We start from the raw sequence: 24,175 nt of genomic DNA on the forward strand, positions 1-24,175 counted from the left end.
TATGTTAATTATTTAGTTTTATACGCAATGTAATTTGCTTGCATTATGCTATTTGTCAAAACATAACACTTGACAGGTTGCAACAGTGATGCCAATGACTCGCGAAGCTAATATAGGCCAGCATGCATTTTTTGCCATACTTGCGAGTCACCAAAAAGGCCTAATATTAATAAAAAAAAGTTACTCCGTACTGATTTTTATTCAGGTTTCTGATTGAAATTTATTATTATAAATACTGGCGTCGTTTTATAAAATGTCAGTTAAGTGGTTTTTGGTGAAACTTTTAGAGGAGAAAAGTGGTATCAAGAGGTGTCCATACACTAGTAATAATTCCGTCGCGAAAATAAATAAAGAAGTCAGTAACGGACTAGTCTTCAACTAGACCTTTATAGATAATTATCTTGACTTTTTGAAAACAATATGTTAATGTTTTTTTTCAAGCTATTTGAAATATATGTCATTATTATATTTTATATTTCACCTTTAGATTATATCGAAATCGTAAAATTAAAATTTTTTGACTATATATACAATATATAAAAAAGTTAAATTGTTCCAAGTTTGTATTCGTGTACGTAAAATATTCGTTTTACAACACTAATTTTAATACTTTCCATTTATAAAATTTCAAAGTAAAGTCCAATATTTTTTTTAATTCGCTCAGTTGTTGTATTTTTATCTGCTCTCGTTCAACACATATAACTTGGTTGTCCGCATATTTTGCGGTGCGAGGCAATTTTATTTCAACGTTAATCCCGCGAGTTAGATAATTTTCATTTATGAAACTGTTTTATATAATGTTTTGTGAATAGTTTGTAGTGAATATATGCATTCGATTATTTTTGCAGTTTTCATAAAATTTTTAATATTTTACTAATAGAAATTGTGCACGAAAGTTGATGCTTTTTAAAATAGTGAAAATACGTTCAACCTGATTATTTACTACAAAACGTAAGCAAAACAAAGGCAGTTCGTTGGAAAAAAACAGTTCCAGCTGCTGGTAATCAATAAATCCTTCCTGATATGTACGTGAATAATATAACAAAACTAATTACATTTTAGAGCACTACAGTTTCACTCTTTTGTACATACATAAGTCCTTAATACATTTATAAATCATGAATGTAGTTATATATACATAAGAATGAATAAATGAATGTCACATGGCCTTTGTCATTAACGTATTTAAGACATAAACGCGCTGTAATACATTTTTACGTACATATTTCTATATACAAAGTATTTATTTATAACACTGCGCTTGTAAATGTGTGCTCCTAAGACGATTGAGTGCCGATGAATTATTGAAATTAGAATAAAATCAAAGTTCGAAAGCACGGTATATAATTTTATTCGTTTTTTATCATTATCTGACCATTCAGTCAAGGTGAGTTTTATGTGCTGTGCAACAATGGAAGATACTGGTGTATAAGAAATATGTGAATTAATTTACTATTGATTAACATAGTGCTCATGACACGGCTTCAATAATTAAAACAAAGTATTTTATAATTTTACCGGTCAAGTGGAAAGAAATATAATAAAGGTATGCGCTCTTTGGTGCAATGCCGAAAAATTGCAGCAAATACTTTTAACGAAGCGAGAACAAATCGTTGCAATAATCTGTTTGCAAATGGAAATGCTATGATCAGCCGTTTTTATCTACGTAGGGTATTGTAGATTAACAAATGACAGAATACCAACGTTCAATATGTATATTTTGTATTCAATTTTTTATTATAATAAGAACTCTTCATAATGCAAAATTTTACACATATATTGTGAAATTAGAAAATTTTATGGTTGTAGCGAATGTGCAATACGGATTGCCACGCTTTAGTGCAATTGCGTTGCAAGTGTGGAATGTACAAATCTAAAAAAACCAAAAATAATTTTAATAGAATAAAACAGAAACGAACTTGGAAACAAAACTGCTGGGTAAACACGGTATGCCGACGCAATATTTGTGCATCTGATATGATATTCTATGTTATTCTATTCTAGTCTATGTTACTTACAAATTACTGTAATAACAACTTTTCATAATCCAAGATTTAGTAATGCTCCGCCTGTGGCAAATGTGTAAATTTACACTAAACGTAATTTGATTTTTTCGCTGCGGAAAATGTGGAACTTTTTTGACATTTGTACATTTAACACATATTCAAAACAATTACCTAAAAACGTGAATACTCCTAATGTAATTTCTTTTTGCAGTTATGCAAATTATGGATCTTTCTTAGGAATTGCATATTCAACATACTACGTAATTGTACTTCAATATAGAACCGAATAACCAAAATAATTATTTGTCAAACAATTATATTTTTAATGTTAATTTTTTCCTGCCGAGAGTGACGCGTCTTTATGACGAAAAGGAACTATTTAAAAGTTAGACCGATTCGAATTATATTCGACTTTTCTATAAATTATAACATTTCAAGCGTTGTCCTGTCCCCTTTAAAATTAAATCATCTGTTATAGTATAAGCTTGTGCTATCATGTTTTTTAAAAAGATTTTTTATTTAAAATTATTCATTCAAATCGGTTTTTTATCTTATAAAAAAATATATTCTACCTTTAATGTCGCCTTTCATCAAATATCCTAAGATTTACAACCAAATTTCATTCATATTTTAAAATGTTTAAAAAATAAACGAGCACTTAGCTGGTGGAAAGGTGGGTCTAATAATAAATTATTAAATAATACAATAATATTTTATATATTATTGCATCGATTAATTTACTTTTTATAGATCGAAAAACCGAATTTGAACCCAATTAAGATTCTGGTTCCAACGGTAACCAGAGTATCGTCCAATAAATTTGTATAATTGTGTAAATTTTTATAAGTGAAAATTGCGCATATAAGGCCCCTGTTGTGATAGAGAAAAGTAATATGATCAAGCTAAAATTTTTTTCCTAAGGAAAATATCACAGTTTTTCCATTTTCAACTTACACTTTTTTTATAATGTGCAATCTATTCGCCTTATCCCAGTCATACAAAGTTGAATTTACTTTCATTTTTTTAAAACCAGTTCAAAAATTTTAACAGCTTTTTAGTGGTGTACTAGGCAATTTACTCACAATTTTAAATATATTTAAAAAAAATGTCAAAAGAAAGGTTAAGTAGATTAGGGGAATGAAATATAAATTGCGTAATTGTATTGTCTAAAACATTAAATTACAAGCCTTCGAAACCATCATTGTCTTCCTAGCAGTATTTGTTATTTAATATATATGTTACTTAGAATATACTCATAAAAAGCAAATAGAAGTGCGTATAAGTGGTACTTTTCTCATACTCACCATACAAATGATTTATAAGTATTTGGGTTGTTTTAGGTTGAAATTATATTATATTGCGGAATCGATCAATTATATAAGTGATATAGGCAAAAAATTTATTTCTGAAATATTTTATACGTATTTTGGTTATAATTTCAAACATTTATGTATGCCATTGTAATTTGTATGGCATTTATTAATGAGTTTTTTTAATATCTCAATAAAACTAATTATCTTTACGATTATTTTTAAGGTATATATAATATTTATGTTATGAGTTATTGTAAGGGCATATATAGTTGTTGTTGAAACGATTCATTTTAGTTAATTAGTTTATTAACTAATAATTTATAAGCGGACTAATTGAACATTTAAAAAGAAATAAAAAAAAACTATAATTTATTATTCATAAAGAGGTTTTTTCGAACAGTAGTGAAATACAACAACAAAAGTTGTTTTTTTATATTATTTTAATTAATTGAATTTTTGGCTGACCATACAGCTGTTTCGAGTATTGCCAAATACCCATCATCAGTTATTTATATTTAAAAACAAATTATGTATTATTAAAATATTTTTCCGATATATCGACTATTTTCGATAGTCATCTTCAGGGAAACTATTTAAGATAGTTGAAATATCGGAAAAATATTTTAATAATATATAATTTGTTTTTAAATAAAAATAATAATTATAGTTTCTTTATTTCTATTTAAATGACCAATTAGCTTGCTAATAAATTATTATATAACATTGATCACAAATAAAAGAATAAAAAAAAATAGTTTATTAACTAAAACTTTTATTCCTTTAAAATAGTTACAACGAAATTGAAAATATTGTTAACAAAAAATATTTGCTATTAATTTTTGATGCTATTAATATTGATAAATATTAATGATATAAATGATACTATTAAAAATTGATGCTATTATGTTAATTTTATAGACAATTAAATAATTTGAATAAAATATTTAGTTTTTAAATTGATAAAGTAAACAATATATATAAAGACACGATTTGAAAGTCAAATAAAATTTTGTGCGTTTACCTTAAAGCAAAAATCTTGATGCTTTAAAAATAGTCAAAGAGAGTATAAGTGAAATACAGCCAATACTTCAGTATGACTCAAGAAATTTTAATGATATGTTTATCATATGTTTATTTTACATTCTAGAGATATATTTATATCCTAGAAACAAATTCGTTACTTTTTCGTTGGAAAAAGATAGAAATTTTTTTTTTGATTAACTTTTTGATAGATTTAGTAGAAATTGATCTACGATTTCAAGAATATAATAACTTTTTGCCCCATCTCAAAAACTGTTCGGCAGGTTTTTCTATCATATTCGAATTTACTTGACCAAAACATTTTAGGAATTACTTAATTTGGCTTTTGAAAGAAAAAGTATAAAATTTATTAGCTATTTGCACAATAAAACAGAATAATAAACCGATTAGACATCAAAATGAACATTGGACTTAATGGGTTTGTGATAAGCTTTTCGATTAAGTATTCTATGTTTTCTGGTGTTTTGCAAAATATGACTTACCTAGACATTCGTTGTTTAGTAGAGGTCTTATAGCACAAATTTTTCTCTATTACCATTACAAATGTTTGTGAAGAGGCATTCTACAAAAATTTTTTCGTGCATTTGCCAATATTCATCAAATTGCGTGACGACAAAAAATAAAAATGCTTTCATTTATCTTGTTAAAAGCTTACGTGAACGAAATGAAAAACTATTAGTTGGGTTTTTATTTCTAATTTTTTTTATATTTATAGTTATTACCGACATATATAAATTTCAAAACGATGAAGATATTTATATAGATAATAACTATATTATACCAAATTGAAACCAACAGTTTTTTTATTTTAGTAAAGCTTTACAAAAGCTTTACGACATAAGTAATATTACAGCCATATACATAGATATGTGGTTTTAACGGGACGTGCCACAATCCATAATATATCTTGTTTTGATTCTGTTACGCGAGAATTTTTTCCAAATACGTCATATCACATTTTGATGATGTGAGTTAGCCATCAAGTTCATTCAATTATCAATTCAAACAGATACAATGCTGTAAGATGTGCCTAAAAGATATTGAAATAATGCTGTGTTTCATGCATAATGGCAAAGTCCAAACAATAAAAGAAAATTTTCTTTTATTTTTCTTTACTTTTTGATGTACAAAATAGATAATCTTGTATTAAAATACATTTTCATAATATAATTTGAATTCAAAAAATCCATTACTTTTCACTTATCATTAAAGTAAAATTATTTTAGTTTTGGACTATTTGCTATGTAGTTATAAAAGATATAGTATGTTATCACTATAGGCTAAAGAGAACATCATTGATTAAAAAGTCTGTCCGAAATGAATATTAAAAGCTGTATTTTTGTGCTACAGTATCACACACAAATTTGTTTGATGAGATCTTGAACATGGGACAGTTGATCAAAATCGTATAGCAAAGGCAATTACAAAAATAAATGTGTGGAAAGTGTTACAGGCTGGGTAACCCTGGTTTACATGTATTTTTGAGTCACTAAATTATTTATTATAATTAATGAAATATTTGATAATATAATTTAAATAATAAATAAATTTATAATTACTTTTTAACTTATTTGAATCCATGATGATTTTGATGAAAGTAATAAATATTTTATTTAATTAAAAAGTCATAATAAAAATTAAAATCACAATAAAATATATAAAGTACTTGAAATTGTAGTTGTATGTGTACTATTCGTAAAATACGACCTCAAATTATTGAAAAAGTAGCGAAAAATTAGACGTCAGGATACAGTTCTCCAGACATAATCTCGATAATATGCGTAACATCAGTTTTCGCAATAATGCCTTAAATTGTCTACCGAATAGAAAAAGTTGACTAATTTTATTCACTTGTGTGCGTTTTATTTAAATTTACGATTAATATATTGTCACCAATAATTAATGTTAATATCCCCAATAAGAATAATGTTAAATAAGAAGCTCTACTCAGCGTACATTCACACTTACTTTAATTTGAAGTTAACTTTACTTATTAACAATTTCGATGTCGATGCCGATGTCGATGTGTTTTGATGAGTTTTTTTTATCTTAATAATAATTTTTAAAGTAAATTCACAGTTCTCTTACCTTATAATACTTTAAAAAAATTAACGACTGAGATGTTGAGAGAATTAACCAAAAATCGAGATTATGGACTAAACTAAGAAATAAAATTGCTTATACAGCATCAATGTTTTCTGGTATAAAAATTGATTTTGTACGACCTTTACGAATTTCATCAGTGAGCGGACTGCGGCCACGGTTAAAATGATTGTACTAGCGTTTCACAGTAGCAAAGGATGGAGCTTTATCGCAAAATGAGGGAGTAAGTTGATCGATATACTCTTGTTTTGAAAATCCACGTCGAAATTCGTTAATTCCATTTTTTCGTTAAAACTCTATTTACAATAACACAAATAACAATCTTTTTAGAAGAAGTCTAAGGTAGGTTATTTTTAATAATATCAACCTTTCGTATGGAAACGTCAGAAGACACTTAAAAGCAATAAGTGTTTTGAGCCAAAGCTCAAAATATAAATAATGACCCTCATTAACGTGTTCTAAAAAAGCTAAACAACTCCATCAGTAGATATAATTTCTGTTTTCTGGGATACACATGAAATATTTATTATTGACTAGCTCAAAAAAGACAAAAGTCTTACAAGTCAATAATATTGGTCGAATTACACCATTCGTCAAATTTACCTGCATCTGATTTTATTATACATTTCCAAATGTGAAAAAATGGCTTACTAGGAAAAAATGGCTTATTTATTCTTGATTTATCAAACGCTTTCGTATAAAAAATATAATAAGTTTAATATTTCATTCGTTTATCCTTAAAACTAAAATATTACTTAACATTGAAAGAAATGACTCACTTAAAAACATATGCTTTATATTACGACGACGTCTCCGTAACACTGGATAAAAAGCATATTTTCATATGATAATATTTGTGAATTATCGTTTCCAATGTGGGAATACGCTTATTTTTATTTTTACATACTATTATTTATTTACTATCTAAACAATTTCATAATAATCAAGTACTTATACAGAAAGAAATTCTATTATTGTTTTACATGCAAATTGATAAAAATGCTCATAAACTTATTAAAAAGAACATGATTAAAATCACAGTGTTCAATAGGAACATTTGTTTTATCTTCAGAACTGAAATCTGATAAAAATTATCTTCGCAGTGATAATTTAAATAAATACATCTTTAGTGTTATGTTGTAGTGAAAAAATGGGTTCTCTTCCTATTCAGTGTCATATATATGAATGCATAGAAGATATATGGATATTTAGTTTTTCATAAATTGAAATTTATATTTAAATTCAATAAAATTTACTTCCATGCTGGAATAAGAATCTATTGAGACTCATTTATTGTCTAGTGTAAGAAATAACGATAGAGCAATTTAATTCCGAGGCACATTGTACAAAACGTAAAATACTGATATTTGCTAATAGTTTTTAAAGTGCTAAGTCTAAGTCATTAAATTTTATTGATATGTACTGATACACTAAATTCTACAATTAGCAATCTAATTTGAAAAATCTTCAGTACTCGTGCTGATTATTGAGCAACGCAATACATTTAGAAATTGATATACTTCAGCAAATTATTTCTGCTACACATGCACTTTGTACGTTCAATTTAATTCAAATATCAATTACATATTTATATATGTTAAATTTTTCACATATCGAATTGATTAAAACTGACTCTGAACCGTTTCGTTAATTGTATATGTATGAATAACCAAACTGTAACACTGCATACATGTGCTCCTACTTACATATGTAAATATGTTATATCATTATATCGGTTTCACTGAACCCATTTGGTTTCTGTGTAAATTATTTTAATTTATGCACTTGCAGGAGTCTTTTGGTCAACAAGTTTTCCAAAAGGTGATATATAAGTACATACATACATATTAAAAGTACGAACACACAATATATCCAATAAATAGTATGATAGTATCTTCATACTGCTAGAAATAGGTTATTAAAAGTATTTCTGATTAATCGTTTATTTGATTCAAATTATTTATGTTATATGTATCCGTATATTTAATAGTTAGCTTTATACAATAGTTAACTATATATAGAACTCAAGAGAAACAAATTTTGAAAATATCGGTAACATAAATATAACTGTATTATAATTATTAAATGTAGAGTATTACCTCTAATGTTTTGCTTAAAATACTTTTGGAATACGATACAAATAAAATTAATTTTTTAATAAATTTTAATTATTTAACCTCTTAATTAATCTGATTAGCGAATGACAAATTTATTGCATACGAATTCAATACACTGATAAAAAAATGTTTTGCATTAAATAAATCCAAAAACCATTGGTTAATAAAAGAAATAGATACTTGATTGGTTAAAGTTTGGTTAATAATTTATAAAAATAAATTATGTCGATATTTTTCGTAAATGATGAATAAGCTTTCTAATTTTATTTTAAAAACAACGGTATTGAATTATGTAACCAATAGATTATATCATTTCATTAATAGTTTTCAAAGATTAAATTTGTTGAAAAATTAGATAATTATTGCATTATTTTTTTAAATAATTTCCAAAATTGAATATCAAGACCGAATAAAGGAACAAAAACGAGAAACAAATGAAATCTGTTTGAATTAATTGTTAAACTTGCGAAAAATAATAATAACAAATAAGATATAAAATTAATAAATTAATAACAGTGGTTTAGATAAAACTATATGTAATAGAATATATTCTCGTGTTTCTTATAGAAGCGACACTAGTAAAAATACATAAATATGTTAATCTAAGAGATATGTTTTCATATTTTTTGTGTGGTTATTTCATAAGTAATATAACACCCGTCTTACTTATGAAATAACCACACAAAAAATATGAAAACATATCTCTTAAATTAAAATATTTATGGGATTAAGCTATTTCTTTACTAAATCAGTGTAAAATTTTCACTCTCAATTATGGATGGATCTAGTATTTAATCTAGTAATTTTTGTTAATTTCAACTTTTAGATTGGTTGGAAAATATACATTTATGTATGTGTACATATACAAGTATATAAAGTCTATAATTAAGACTATAATTCTAAATTTAATTAAATTATTTAAATATTTTGCTAAGCTGTGATAAATATATACAACTATGTATAGTCGCGATTGTATGAAATCAGGAAAATTTTTTACTTAATCATGTTTAATATTAAAGTAAGCTGATAAGATTATAGCAACATATTTTTCATTATGGAAATCATTTAAACCTGTTTACATTTAATATTATTTATTTATGGTATATTGGTGCATAAAAAAAGTATATAATTTCTTGAGATTAAAGTTCAATTGTTTTTAACCTCACATGATAAGTTCTTGACAAATTCATCTTAATTAAAGTTTGTGCTGTATTTTAAATCTGTATTTTAATTAACTTTTAAAAATACTTGCATCAATGCAATATTTCGATTGCATGTCTCATTGACCTTTTAAAAATTAATTGACTTTTACTGGTTCTTATTTACACTTGTTTAAATTGCTTAAAACACGTTTTCAAAAATTACAACAAATTAGTATGAATATTTTCATTTCCACTAAGAACTTCTCAAACAATTTTTTAATAAAAATAGTTTTTTAAAAGCAAAAATTCAGTCATAAAAATGGAATACCTATAAAATAAGAAATCTTAAATCAGCTGAGGAATAAGAAGCTCTTTCTGAAATCCTTGTTATCAAAGACACACATATGTATATGTATATGTATATGTATATGTATATGTATATGTATATGTATATAAATTAATCAAGAAACAAAAAATAAAATAATAAAAACATTTCAATGATTCGGCAGTCTTTCTTAAAAATGTTTATCAATTAAATTTTTTTTAAATTGATGTCAGTCTGAAATAAAAATCACGCGGCTAGTGCGACAATTGTAGAGGTTCTCATACATGACTTTTAAATTGCATAACTTTTTTTCGTTAGTTTCTAATTGGCTGATTTACTTAATTTATTGAATTGTCTCAAAAACTAATTGTGCTTTAATTGAGTACCATACGTCAAAGATATCGAATAGAATTATTGTTCCCATTTTTAATATATAATTGATACGCACATGGACGCTAACACATGCGAAATCAACACAGAGCCAAAAAAATATTTCGTAGTTATTTAAGAATATATGATTAAAATATAGATATGTATATGTAATATAGATTATTAATTAGTAGTAAAATAATAGATATTGTGTATGTGTGATATAAATATTTTATTTACCTTTAGCTCATTCGGTTAAAATGCACAAAACATCACTTTAAGTTTGACAGGTTAAGTTTAAAAATTATAAGCCTGGCACTTGCAGTTCGAAAATAATATACGAACCTCATAAAACTAAGAAATAATAAAAAACTCGATTTATTAAATAAAATTTATATTGTCTATTCGGCATTAATTAGCACCTTGGTTTAATCATCAATCAAAAATAATGACTTAAATTTTATATAATCACATTCATAGTCGTTTAAATAGTTTTATTGGTGTTTTTGACGCGGTGAAGAATAAATTGAAGATAATATTAACTATATACAGAGCGATGTATATATTTTCAAACTTTGAATATAAATCAATATACAAAATGACAAAGAAATGTTGACCTAAAAAAAATCGCTGATAAAAATTTCAATCCAAATATCAAATCTCAAAAATCCAAATAGCTTATCCTACGTTATTTTTCCCCCATTTAATATTCTTTACATTTAAATACATTTAAAAGTAATTTTTTTTCTTTTTTATTTATAGATCTTAGCGGTCGGTGTGCAACAATGGAAGTGTAAGTTTGGTTTTAACCAATTCTTTATTCTCTAATTTAGTGATATTTCTAGCGAGGCCAGTGCTGTTCTTCCACCAGGATCATGTCCGGCAAAAGCAAAAAATTTCCTTTCTAACCACTGGAAAGGTCTAGTGGTATTCCTTGTTCCTTTGTTGTGCTTACCTGTGATGCTACAAAACAACACTCCAGTAAGTAGTTCTTCAATAAGTATTAATATATAACATTAACATTATTATTAAATTATTTAACTTAGGCGTACCGTTGCATGTATTTGTTGCTTGTAATGGCAATATACTGGGTAACTGAAGCATTGCCTCTCTATGTCACCTCTATGGTAAGCCTCACCTTTCCTCTAAAAAAAAATATTTTTATTTTAACGAAAAATATATGGGATAAGTTGCGCATGCGAAGCGGCCATTCAGATAATATTATCCCTTAATTCGGTCATATGAACACGAACCAATTATTAAATAGAATAACAAAAGTCGTATTGATTAAATTGTATTATGTTATATAGCTATATTAATATGGAATCTATATTTCACCCAGATATGTTTGATTAATAGTATATCTATTTAACCTCTCAAATTAAGTTTTTGTATCAATTGGTTTCTTTCTAGAGATACATCTGTTTTTTGCAACCATATCTTTACTTTTAATAATAATATTTTTTAGTTTTTACATGTTTTTAAATAAAAAAGAATATAAAAAAAATTAATGATTATTCGTAGGCAGCATTAATACAGAACAGACAAAATTTATTTAGGTATAATTACGATATATATATTTTTTATATATAAATATAGTATCGTTAAAAATATAGTAAATTTTGGATTTACTTCAAAAAAAAGTTTTGAATGCAGTTTCAGATGAAGTGCAAAAAAGCAGGCAATTATGCAAAGTCTTGTAGTGAATGTGCGAAAATAGTTTCGAACTAGGAATCCCCGCTTTAGAGGTATAAAATGAGATATCTTTATAATTATTATTTTGTTATTCTAATATAAATAACAAAATTTTTAAGATAATGAAATGTAACTCTCGTTGCAGTAAACTTTTTAACACCTTATTAAACTTCCCTTTGTATTTATTAAGATAAATTTAAAAGCCAATCTCGTTGACAATCTTTTGTTTTTTTTAATGACAGTGTCAAATTTATATTTCGGTTTAGATTGTGTATTATATATGTACATACACTTAAGTCAAATTTGTTATAATATTACGGATTACTAAAAAAAAAGAAATGGAGTGATAAAGTACAGGTAATCAGATTAATGATTGAATATTTGATTTTGAATATTTGGTACTATTCGGAATCGCCGATATAGAAGAAACCTTTTATTCATCAAACATAAAAACTATAAAGCTTTACATAAAATATATACTGTTTATTTTGTAGTAAAATAAACAGAAATATATGTACATATATACAAAATAATATGTAACTAATATAAATATATATAAACTAAAAAATATTATCTTTTAAAGATTCCTATTGTTGCTTTTCCTGTAATGGGTATAATGGTAAGTTTAATTATTATATAAATAACACAGTACATTAATACTTATATATTTTCCGGTAGAGTTCGGACGTAACTTGCAGATTGTACTTTAAAGACACATTAGTTATGTTTATCGGTGGCATTATGGTTGCGTTAGCGATAGAGTATTGCAATTTACACAAGCGTTTGGCATTGAGGGTTATACAAATTGTGGGTTGCAGCCCCCGTCGGTAAGTAATATTTTATATTGTCACTACAAAGTGATTTATTTGACACTAAAACTTATACTGTGAAACTTTTAATCCCTACTTTCTTTGAAATTAACCGAACTTATCATGTGAAAGTTTTCTCAAATACGTAGTCTGTTAAAGATTAAAGATTATTTTCAAGATTATACAACTATATAATCAGTGCAATACTGAATATTTACAAAGCAAAAGGAAAAAACACTATAGATTTAAAGTCGAGAATCGGCAAGAGTTAATCGCATTTCACAAGTCGGCAGTGTGTTCAAGGTAACGTTTGCACATTTATCAATAGGCACCCCATGATAAATCTCATATTTTCCAAATATATTCATTTGTGTAGTTCTTACAGCGCAACTTATTTGTGTGCCACTGTTCGAAGACCCTTAACTATTGTTTTCCTCTCAATTTGATTATCCATAAAAATAGTCGCGATCCCAAGCAAAATTTGTACAATGCTAAGGATTTCAGGTTATATTGTACTAAATATCCTTTTTATTTAAAACGAATCTAACCATCTAACGGCAAATAATTTAAATATATTACCGACCAAAGAAATGTAGACAACTTGACAACTTGACATAACAGCAACAGTTTGATGCAAACTGATTTCTGAAAGAAGATAGAGATAGAGAGTATAATTTATCCTTAAGGGCCATATTATGTATAGTATCTCGGGTACGGAAAAATTTGCTCTTTCGGGCAATGCTGAAAATTCATATTATGTAGAGTGTCACATCAGTATTGCTAATTTCGTATTTTTACTATGTTTTGGTGCTTTTTGGTTGTGCCTAAATTTAAAAGAAAATGTCACCAAAAATAACCAACAAGAAAAAACTCATAGAGGCTTGTAATAGTGTTAATTTATTATTATATTGTCATATAATAATTGTAATTAATAATAATTAGATTATTAGCGATTTATTAGCGATTCTCCAAAACATGTTGGATTTGGAGAAATTTGCTCCTAAAAGGCGCAAATTCTAAAATTTAATACTAAAAATACTTTGCCTTAGTACCGAGGCACAAATACGACGGCTCTCATACCAGAATTTGAACAGCTATATTGTTTTTTCTCTCACTCTCAATTTTATTATTTGCATTAAAAACACCAACAATTTTACTCATGCTGTGCCCGAGACACTCTACATAACATGGTCCTTAATTTGGCGCAATAAAGGTAAAATTATTGTTTTTCCTCAATTTGATGCAGATAATTAAGCAATATTCTTTTTGGGCAGCAAGCGTTTTTATTAGACGATACTACAGAAATGCACGAATGTATTAGCTCTGTTTTAGATTATTTTCTATATTTTTAAATATTTGAATCTTTATTAAATATTTTTAAAAAAGGATGATTTTTTTTTAAAAACGGAGTATGAAAACCGATCGGTTAGAATGTGCACAACATTCCTTTTAATGGAGTGAGAGATATTTTATGCTCAATATTTAATTGTTTTGTGTTTTAGAATCAAATAAATGAATACTCTCGAGTATTTCAACGAATAACAAACACAAATTATAAACTTTTTACCTATTTATCGTTATGATTTTCTATATTTAAATTTCAAGTTAATGGCAAAATAACTACTTTGAGAAATGAAATTTTTCTTCCATTAAAGAAACAAATTTAGCCTAATATGCTGATAAGAGTATAGTAATTTTCTAAAAGCAAATAATGTTCCATTGCGACGTAAAGGTTATTTAACATACATATGTATTATATTCTGAATGAGAACAAGCAATTATATATATTTTCAACGATTCTGTTAAAGGCATAACAAATGTATTGTGCAGTATTTTAGTAGGGCATAGTACATACACTACATGTGAATATTTTATATGTAAAAAAAATTGACGCATCAATTTTTATACTATACTATAAATGAAACTGAAAACATTTTCAAACGTCAATCTGTCGCTGGTTTATGTAGGCCGAAGGAGTGTGTGGGCATTATGACATATAAACAAAATACTTCAACATTTAATAATTACTGATATCAGAACCTTGTATATTTTCAAAGTGCTCTCAAATACGCACACATCATCTTCCAAACAACAGAAATAAAATCGACTGTTTTTAAATTAGTTACCTTTTTACTGAATAAAAATTTATTCACTATTAAGAATGGTGCTGAAGTGTGGCACTGCTCTTTGTTGTTTGTTTCCAATATGAAATGTGATGTACATATGTTATACTAATGAAGTAAACAGATGGTTTCGTACTTGCAGTTGACTGAAGAAGCTCATGGCTCCTTTTACACATCACTGGCAACGGCAGAAACCAGATCTGACGTATAATCCTACCATCTGTAGCCACTATCTAGCTGCCGGATTAAAGGCCTTTTTTTTGTTTTAACATTTATTTATGTTAACACAAAGCCATTCTATGGAAATCATTCAGTTTTACGGTAAATATTGTTGTTCTGTTCTTCTGTAAATGGTGGCAAATGTTATTGTGTTCGTCTTTGTCATGGTTAGAGCAAATGTTTAGTGACTTGTAATTGTAAATATCAAACTAAATCGAAAATTGGTTAATTTATAATTAAATAAGGTAAAGTTTTTTTTAAAAACTTAGAATACAACATTAAATTAACACAAGAAAAATCAAAAAAAATTAAAACCCATGAAAAAATAAACCTATAGCTTTAAAATTGTTAAATTTTCAATATCTTGATTTAATTACTTCAGTAAATCATGTTAAGGATTCTTTTAATTTATTTACATGTGCAATTATTTTTGGTAAAAGAAATGAAGTAGAATTATAATCTTTTACTACATAATGTATTGTTTGTCAAGAAAGTGTTTTTAAAACAAAAAAATTATATTATTTGAATTTATATGCTAAAATAACAATCATTTTTTAATGTTAATTTAAACTATCTAAAACTATTTAACAGTTAGACGTATTCGAATAGCAAAGGAAAGTCAAGAACAAAAATTTAGTTAATTTATTGAAATTTGACTGACCATACAACGCTGTTTTGAGTATTGCCAAGTACTCTTAATCAGTGGTCTTAGGAAATAATCAAATTTTATTTAATTCATTAATAGTCCGTATATAATTTGTTTGGACTGCAAGTGCCAGGCTTAGAACTCGTGCCTGTCAAATTAGAAGCGATGACTAATCGTGTTTATCCACAAGTAGCCAAGGCTGCACAAACTTTCAATGCTCATGTTCCAGATTTTGTTGTCACTTATTTTTATTTAATTAGTGACACCAACCAAAGCACTTACCGTGCTTTAAATTAGAACGAGATTATAAACTACAGCTTTATTAGGAATTATTAGGAGTTAATGTTTAAAGTTGCCTATTTTTGTTTCAAAAATATTCTTATGGCAGAGATATCTGTTATGTATATATTTACTTAATACATATAAAGCGTCTTTTTTAAATTTTTTTTTATAGTTTTATAATCCATTATTTTTATTTCACATATCTTATATTCGCCAAAGCAAATAATTGTGGCTAACGTTGTCAAATAAAGGAATGTTTTGACTGCTGAAATGCGCAATCTTATGACTATCATTCTAAGCTTATTCACTCACAAATGCTACAACACATTAACCCCTCCCGCATCATGGAGTTTGCCAAATTAAAATTGAGTCATAAGTAGTCTATACTATACTACTTATGATACGCATTTCTCAGTATATATCCAGCTAATCTTTGTTTGTTTAAAGCGCTGGTATGAATCACAGTTTTACACATATATCTTTGCGGCTCTGAGTATACCTAACTATCAATAATAGTTTGATATTTGCCGAATAGAATGATTTTCATGTGATAGTTCATGCTGTAAAGAACAACAAGTAATGTCATCTAGAACTGAATATACAGAGTGCATGCATTGAAAAGGTATTTTCCTAGAGAGAAATAATATGCAAATACAATTTTGCAAATATAAGTTTATAAACACTTTTTTAAATACACAAATTAACTGTAAATTTATAATATACATAATTTTTTTATAGTATACATTACTATAGTTTTTAATCTATTAATTTATATTACTGCTCATAACGATTATCGGTAGTAACGATTGACTGGATTTTTTTTATGAATGGGAGAAAAGCTCGAAAGCCTAGTCAGTGGGGGATTTTAATCGACCTTAAAACTGCCCTCGTCCAGACGGACGAGGGGAGTTTTGCTGTGTTGGATATGCTGTGTTGGATATAATAGCAAGAATGGATATAGTCAATAATGAATTAAGAGATAAAAACGTTCTATATGCCTACCATGTTTCAAGTTCTTAACTTATAAATAAACAACAAATCTAAATAATTTAACATTTTACAAGTATAATACAATTTAGTGAAAGACTGTTTTCTGTTTTCTTCTTTTGGAAGAAATTTAAATTTCTAAAATGTTACTTAGGATCCGTAATATGCAAATAATAACTTTCATTTCACTAAAAATAATATTATAAAAAAAATATCTGTGATATATATGTAAATATGTATATGGAAAATGTTTTTTGTAGCCTTCATTTTGGTTTAATTTTCGTCACCATGTTGTTGTCCATGTGGATATCTAATGCGGCATGCACTGCTATGATGTGTCCTATTATTCAAGCTGTTTTAGAGGAATTACAGCAGGTAAGATTGGTTTGTATATATATGTATATCAGTAACTCTAATTATAAATTAAAATTTAGCAAGGATTGTGTAAAATGACTAGAGAACAAAAGTATCAAATTGTGGGAAAGAAAAATGGAGAAGAAGAGTATGTTCTTATTTTATTTGTCATACATTATCTTGTAATATGTTTTGCAGGGCACCTTATCCCTCTAAAGTAACTCTTTGTTACTTCTTAGGTATTGCGTATGCATCATCAATGGGGGGATGCGGAACAGTAATTGGTACAGCTACAAATTTGACATTCAAGGGAATTTACGAAAGGTTTATTATTCAAAATTTTTATTTATTTAAAGGCAATAAATTTATGATTGTTATTTCAGCCGTTTTCCTACTTCTACTGAAAGTTTGGATTTTCCAACTTTTATGTTTTACTCTGTGCCATCAATGTTGGTATATACTGGACTCATGTTTTTGTATTTGCAATGGCATTATATGGGGTTGTTTCGACCAAAAAGCAAAGAAGCAGAGGAAGTAAGACTTGGGAATGATGGAGCAGCAGTAGCTAAAAAAGTCATTGATCAACGTTATAAGGAATTAGGACCAATGAGCGCACATGAAATTCAAGTTATGATTTTGTTCATCATAATGGTTGTAATGTACTTCACTCGAAAACCTGGCATTTTTAATGGTTGGGGCGACTGGCTAAATGCGGTGTAAGTACATATTTTGCTTTTATTTCAAGTGCTTTTTTTATTTATTAATAGTGTTTTCTTATGTTCTTAATAACTGTTATATTAAAGTTATCAAAATAACCATATATACTATATACAAATGCTCCAATTAAGCATGGCTAGATCAATTGATGAGGTTTGACTATCAACATGTAAACTACTCTAAACTTTTAAACAAATGAAAAAACATTTTCATAGTGAGTTTTTTGAATCCAACCATGGTATAATTATTATGGTTGTAAAAAATAGCTGAAACTGTTGTTACAGTCTATTTTATTGTTACAACAATATCTTAGCTGAAATTTATTATAATTTGATTGAAAGATATTGTAGTTTTGATATAGCTTGCATTAGTTTTTTTTTATTGTATATATTGTATTGTATATGCAATACATATAAACATACATTCTATTAGATGGATTATTCATATTTTCTTATAATGTATCCGTTTATGTAACATTAAAAAGCGTTTTACTTTAATAGAGACATTCGAAATTCTATGCCAACAATTTTTGTTGTTGTGATGTGCTTTGTGTTGCCAGCAAATTATGCCTTTTTAAGGTATTGCACAGGAAGAGGTAACATATAATACGTTAAACTTTTTTCAAATATTTTAAACTTTTTTGTTACAATTTTTTACAGGTCCACTCCCTACATCTACAACGCCATCATTAATCACATGGAAATTTATACAATCCAAAGTGCCTTGGGGTCTTATTTTTTTGTTAGGTATGTTATACTTTCCTATTTTATTAATAACAGGACTTACAATTATACTAATTTAAAGTATAAATAATAAAAAAGCAGGTTAGAGCACAATAACTGAATTATCGTAAGAGAATTTTTACCATAAAATCAAAATAAGCATTTTTGAAATACAGTTAAATATTATGGGGAATGATATCAAACGGGCGTTAATAATAAGTATATAACACTACTTCATATTTTTCTAAGTCTTTAAGTGCGAGCAAAAGAAAGTTGACAACAATACTGCAGACTTCTTAACTATGATGTGTGAAATGAAGAAAGCATTCGTATATAATTGCAACACATTATAATCTGTGTCAAATAAATTTAATAATGTGCAGTACGATAATATATATTGATGTATGTAGTTAATGTATGTAGTTATACTATAATTTTTATATAAATAGTTAAAATATTTATATTATTATTTAGTGTATAAGTTAACTTTTGTACTGAGCATTCTTTTATAATGACATTAACGTCAGGTCAAACTGTTGTCATTCTACATTAAAATATAATATGTCATTATTCGTTAAAACGTAAACATCATGTGTGTTATTGCATTAAAATATGTCGACTTTCATACCAACAAAAGATCATTTGCGGCAAGCATTATTTTTTTGCTTTAATCAAAAGAAAAAAGCTGTTGAAAGCTTTTGATTGCTTCAGGAAATTTATAGTGCACAAATTCACCAGACTTGCGAAATCAGTTGCTTGATTCAAAAGTGATGGTTTTGAAGAAAGAACTAGCAGCTCAGCTAAGTGTCACTCAATCAGTCATAACCAAATGTGTGCATGCCATAAAAATGATTTCAAAAGAAGGAAATTGAGTATCATATAAACTGACTAAAGCCAACATTGAAAATCATTTAATGATTTGCAATTCTTTAGTTACATAGTACTGAATGTGGCATTTTTTTATATTAATTCCAATTTTTTGGCGATGAAAAATAAAAAGTGGATTTGGTGGGATCAGAAAACAATGGTGTACTATGAGCTGCTAAAACCAAATGAAACTGTTACTGCTGAAGAACAGTTACGAACAACAACTAACAGATTTAAACCATACATTGAATGAAAAACGTCAGATTCTAGCCAACAAACAACATTGCCAACATTGCTTAGCTGTATTTCAGAGGAAATGGTAAAAAACCTATTCAAAAGTTTGTGCTCCATCCGATTAATTACTACTAGCTTGCTGGCTAAACGAGTTAGGAATGCTACTTTTCTGGCATCCATAAGTTATGGATTTGAACTTCCTTCACAATGTTCAGATGCGGCGAATAGCACCTTGGTCAAAGAAATTGGTTATATTGGCAAATTCGTCCCACCTTAGAAAGCCTTTTTGAGATAACGTAGAAGGTAACAAGTCGTCCCAATTTAATTTGGCATTAATATGAATCAAATATAGCCATCACAATTCCTAAAAGCTCTTGCTTTCTTGGAGCCCTTTTACCTTTGATAACTTCTTTAGCTATGCGATGAAATTTTATTAAAAATTGAAACGAATCATTTGTCATGAAGTTCAAAACTGGCGCACAGTGACAAAACAAAAATTAGGCGGTCAAAATTTGATATTTTCGAAACCAGTAGAGATATTGATATGAAACTTTTCTAAAATACAGTTTTTGAGATGAATTTTCTTTTAAATCTTTCAAATTTGTGCCCAATCGGCTTACCAGAACCCTACAAAATTTTTGCTCAAACATGAGGCATTTAGTGATGTCCCTAGTAGGAAAAATTTTTTGAAAATCCTTCGATACCTTTTTGTTTTGTCACACTCTGCGGCGTTTGCATTAATTTGCACCACTTGTTGATAATTTTCTAGAGCGTGCTGTATCGAAGTTGGCAACGTAATCGGCATTCTGGTCAGTTTGTCGTGTTTTAACCTGAGAAAACATCTTTCATATGCCTACGGCAAGTGCAATACGGCCTGTCGAAGTTAAAAAAGTATTCCCATTTATGGGTTTAGCCTTTTCTGGTCCCTTCAACAACGCTGACTTGAGAGATTGTTTACCAACAGTGGCGGCGGAGTCGAAAGCAATTCTCAACTTGTCGGGCATATGCGGGTTCTACACATAAAAATACGGCAAACACCACACCGGCTTTGTAATATGTTCGGTTTCATCTTTTGTAAGTTTCTTGACGTAACGCTTGGCGATGTATTTGTTGGTTTCGGCCTTATATTTTTGTGCGAACTTGACATTATTTCTCAATTTTGATTCAATTCCCTGTAAACGTTTGACGGTCATGACATAACTATCAGGCAATATTGGTAATTTTTTCTCTCCATAAAAGACCTACCTTATAACAATAATTTATAAAGCGTGTCGTATCAGATAAGATTTTACATGCTCTCAAATCATCAGCTGACTTTAAAGGCGGTGTTTTCGCAATTTAGACCCAGCAGCATTAAAGGGCGAACATCGTCCAAGCAAACATTCAAAGTGCTCATAATCTGATTTCTTGAACGAATGTGTTGGCAGACTAGAATTGACAATCGCGTAAGCGTTTTTTACCTTATATTGTTCGCCTGTTTTACCTTTCATGTTGACATTCAGTACTGTTGAGTTTTGAGTCACCTTTTCTTCACAATATCATTGTATAGTTAAGTGTTCTTTTTTGCCTTTAAGACCTAGCTGATTCGCGGTTTTGACATCCAACATAGAGATTGACGACCCTTTATCCACAAGTGCGAAAATCTTCAGTTGTCCTTTTGGTCCCATAATTTTTATCGGAACTATTTTAAAAAAAAGCTGGAACATGATATGGCACAACTCAAAACCTGCTGAACTGATTCAGATGAAGGCTGCACATGTTGGAGCTCATGTAGCAATATATAATGGTTTTTACGGCAACCATTTATAACGGAGGATTTTTTCATTTGGCACTGTATGGCATTGTGTCCTTTCTGCAAATATGAAATGCATAATTGAAGCTGCTTCACCTTTACCCAAAGCTGCTGAACATTCGAATTCAAAAACGCTTCACATGTAAATATCAGATGTGGGCCGGTGCACTCAAAACACTAGTCTCCCAGGCGATTCTCTTCCTCTGTCTCTTGGTTTTGTTCATGCATAACTGGGCGCGTATGATTTTGGCTAACTGTCATTGTAATTGTGGCCTTTTTTTTGGTTTTTGGTTTAGGCAATGGTTGTGGCAAAAGGCAAATTATTTTCGCAATTTGACTCAATTGTCTGTTCCACGAGCTTTGAGTAACACTGTATATACATAAGTGTGTTCCATCAGCAAATTTTCGAGTAAATGAGAGCATCTGAGAGAGCATAACATCCCTGCTGAAATTTAAAAATGCTATACGGACTTCACTCGAACATTTGTAATATTTGTGCTGATGTATAAATCAGCTGATTTGGTTTGAATTTAAATTTTTGTATTGTTTATTTGCGCGGCACTGGTGTTCTCAGCAGACTTTACACAAAGATGTTCCATGAAAACCTGTTTAAAGAGCATAATTTAGCATATTTTGAAACTGATAAAAGTGTGTTGGGAGTTTTGTACGAGTTATTTTCTAATTTATAAAAATATTGAAAATTTAAAGAATTGTTAGTATTTCTTTCGTGTTCTGTTCTAAATGATATCAGAGAGAACTAAATATATTGGGCAGTATCACATACCTATTATTCTTTTGATGTTCCACACGAAACACTACTTCAAAACGCAATGTTTTGCGGTTTGTGTGTAAAAACGTACAAAAAAGCAACGCAATCGCAAATATTTACCTGTTTGAAGTTCAAATAAACAACCTTGTATTTTGTTTTGCGAAATAATTAATTTCGGCAAATTTTAGGGTGATTTTAGGTATTACAGCTAAATACGTGGTGACGCCTAGCACCGCTGTATTTCTACTTTTAACATAATTTTTCTTTGAAAATCAGTCGTCGTTACGTAACGCTCTTAAAAAATATTCAGATAATTTGTGCGCTTTATTTTGTTTTAAATAATTGTGTTGTGTTAAAATAAAAACTGATTATGCATTTACAATATAAAAACATTTGACGAAATCGCAGGAAAAATATAAGTTTATCCACGCAAGGAATAAACACATGCAATGTAACTGTAGCCCTATAGAGATTTATTTATTGTGAATAAAATGAAAATTGTAAAAAAATTTATATTAATTACAAAAATTATAAACTAATCTTTCTGTCAATTAAATAATAATATTGTTTTCAGCAAATTAAAAATATAATTTTTTTTAAAGGTGGCGGTTTTGCATTAGCCGAAGGCAGTAAAGTAAGTGGAATGGCCACCCTAATTGGAAATGCACTTGTTGGACTTAAATCACTTCACCATGCTATTCTGCTACTTGTTGTTATTATTGTCGCTGTTGTATTAACAGCATTTAGTTCAAATGTTGCCATAGCAAATATTATTGTACCTGTATTAGCTGAAATGGTATTACGTTTATTGTAATGCAATTTACATATTAAATTATATAAGTAATCAATTACAGTCTCTGGCAATTCAAATTCATCCATTGTACTTAATTCTACCAGCTGGTTTAGCTTGTAGTATGGCTTTCCACCTTCCGGTGAGTACACCCCCGAATGCACTTGTAGCTGGATATGCGAATATTAGGACAAAGGATATGGTAATTAAAAATAGCTATTAAACATTGTACTTTTTACAACATATCAGTTATAGGCTATTGCCGGAATCGGACCCACGATTATAAGCGTTGTTGTACTATTCATATTCTGCCAAACATGGGGCTTGGTTGTTTACCAGAATTTAAATACTTTTCCGGATTGGGCACAGGTGCTTGTCAATGCTACACTTAAATCTACTAATGCAACAAATATTTAGAGTATCTTGAAAAATCATTAAATCGAGTATGCATTAAAAGAAGATATTTTACCATATAGATATATGTAGGTACAATTAGAATTCATGGTTTCAAGTATCTTCCTCTTTTTATCTCGTGATAATTCTTAATAGATAATTAAATACAGTGGTTTTATTTTTCTTTCGTTATTTATAGAAAATAAAAAAATGATACATAGGTTTATAAACGAAAACATTGTTGTACATATCGCATAATCAATATATATAGTGCACATTATATCAGATTAAATATAGGAAATAAACATACGAGTAACATTCACGTATTTTTAACATTTGCATTTGAAAACTATTTTTACA

General features: G+C 28.1%; 1 protein-coding gene across 8 annotated transcripts; it reads left to right on the forward strand.

The window, feature by feature from the left end:
- The first annotated feature begins 668 nt into the window (after window positions 1-668).
- LOC119669448 (protein I'm not dead yet) lies at window positions 669-23,904 on the forward strand. 8 transcript variants are annotated; one of them, XM_038079335.1, is made up of 15 exons: window positions 669-1,025; window positions 11,179-11,209; window positions 11,250-11,397; window positions 11,463-11,543; window positions 12,695-12,730; window positions 12,790-12,938; window positions 17,438-17,552; window positions 17,612-17,679; window positions 17,730-17,855; window positions 17,915-18,247; window positions 18,749-18,843; window positions 18,908-18,994; window positions 23,235-23,428; window positions 23,487-23,624; window positions 23,678-23,904. In XM_038079335.1, exons 2-15 carry the CDS (start codon window positions 11,202-11,204, stop codon window positions 23,837-23,839), a joined length of 1,740 nt encoding a protein of 579 aa, XP_037935263.1. In that variant the 5' UTR covers window positions 669-1,025; window positions 11,179-11,201; the 3' UTR covers window positions 23,840-23,904. The 8 variants fall into 8 exon arrangements, with proteins under 8 accessions (XP_037935263.1, XP_037935264.1, XP_037935267.1 ...); XM_038079336.1 differs by having other exon boundaries at window positions 669-951; XM_038079339.1 differs by having other exon boundaries at window positions 670-1,025; window positions 11,262-11,397.
- The last annotated feature ends 271 nt before the right edge of the window (window positions 23,905-24,175 follow it).

Source organism: Teleopsis dalmanni, chromosome 1 (genome assembly GCF_002237135.1).
Source record: "Teleopsis dalmanni isolate 2A chromosome 1, ASM223713v2, whole genome shotgun sequence".
Classification (NCBI taxonomy): domain Eukaryota; kingdom Metazoa; phylum Arthropoda; class Insecta; order Diptera; family Diopsidae; genus Teleopsis; species Teleopsis dalmanni.

Bases quoted from the DNA above. Each gene is read 5' to 3' on its own strand.
- LOC119669448 (XM_038079335.1), top strand. The intron at 11,398-11,462 runs GTAAGTAGTTCT...TATTTAACTTAG, and splicing joins TGCTACAAAACAACACTCCA to GCGTACCGTTGCATGTATTT. The intron at 23,625-23,677 runs GTAATTAAAAAT...TATCAGTTATAG, and splicing joins ATATTAGGACAAAGGATATG to GCTATTGCCGGAATCGGACC.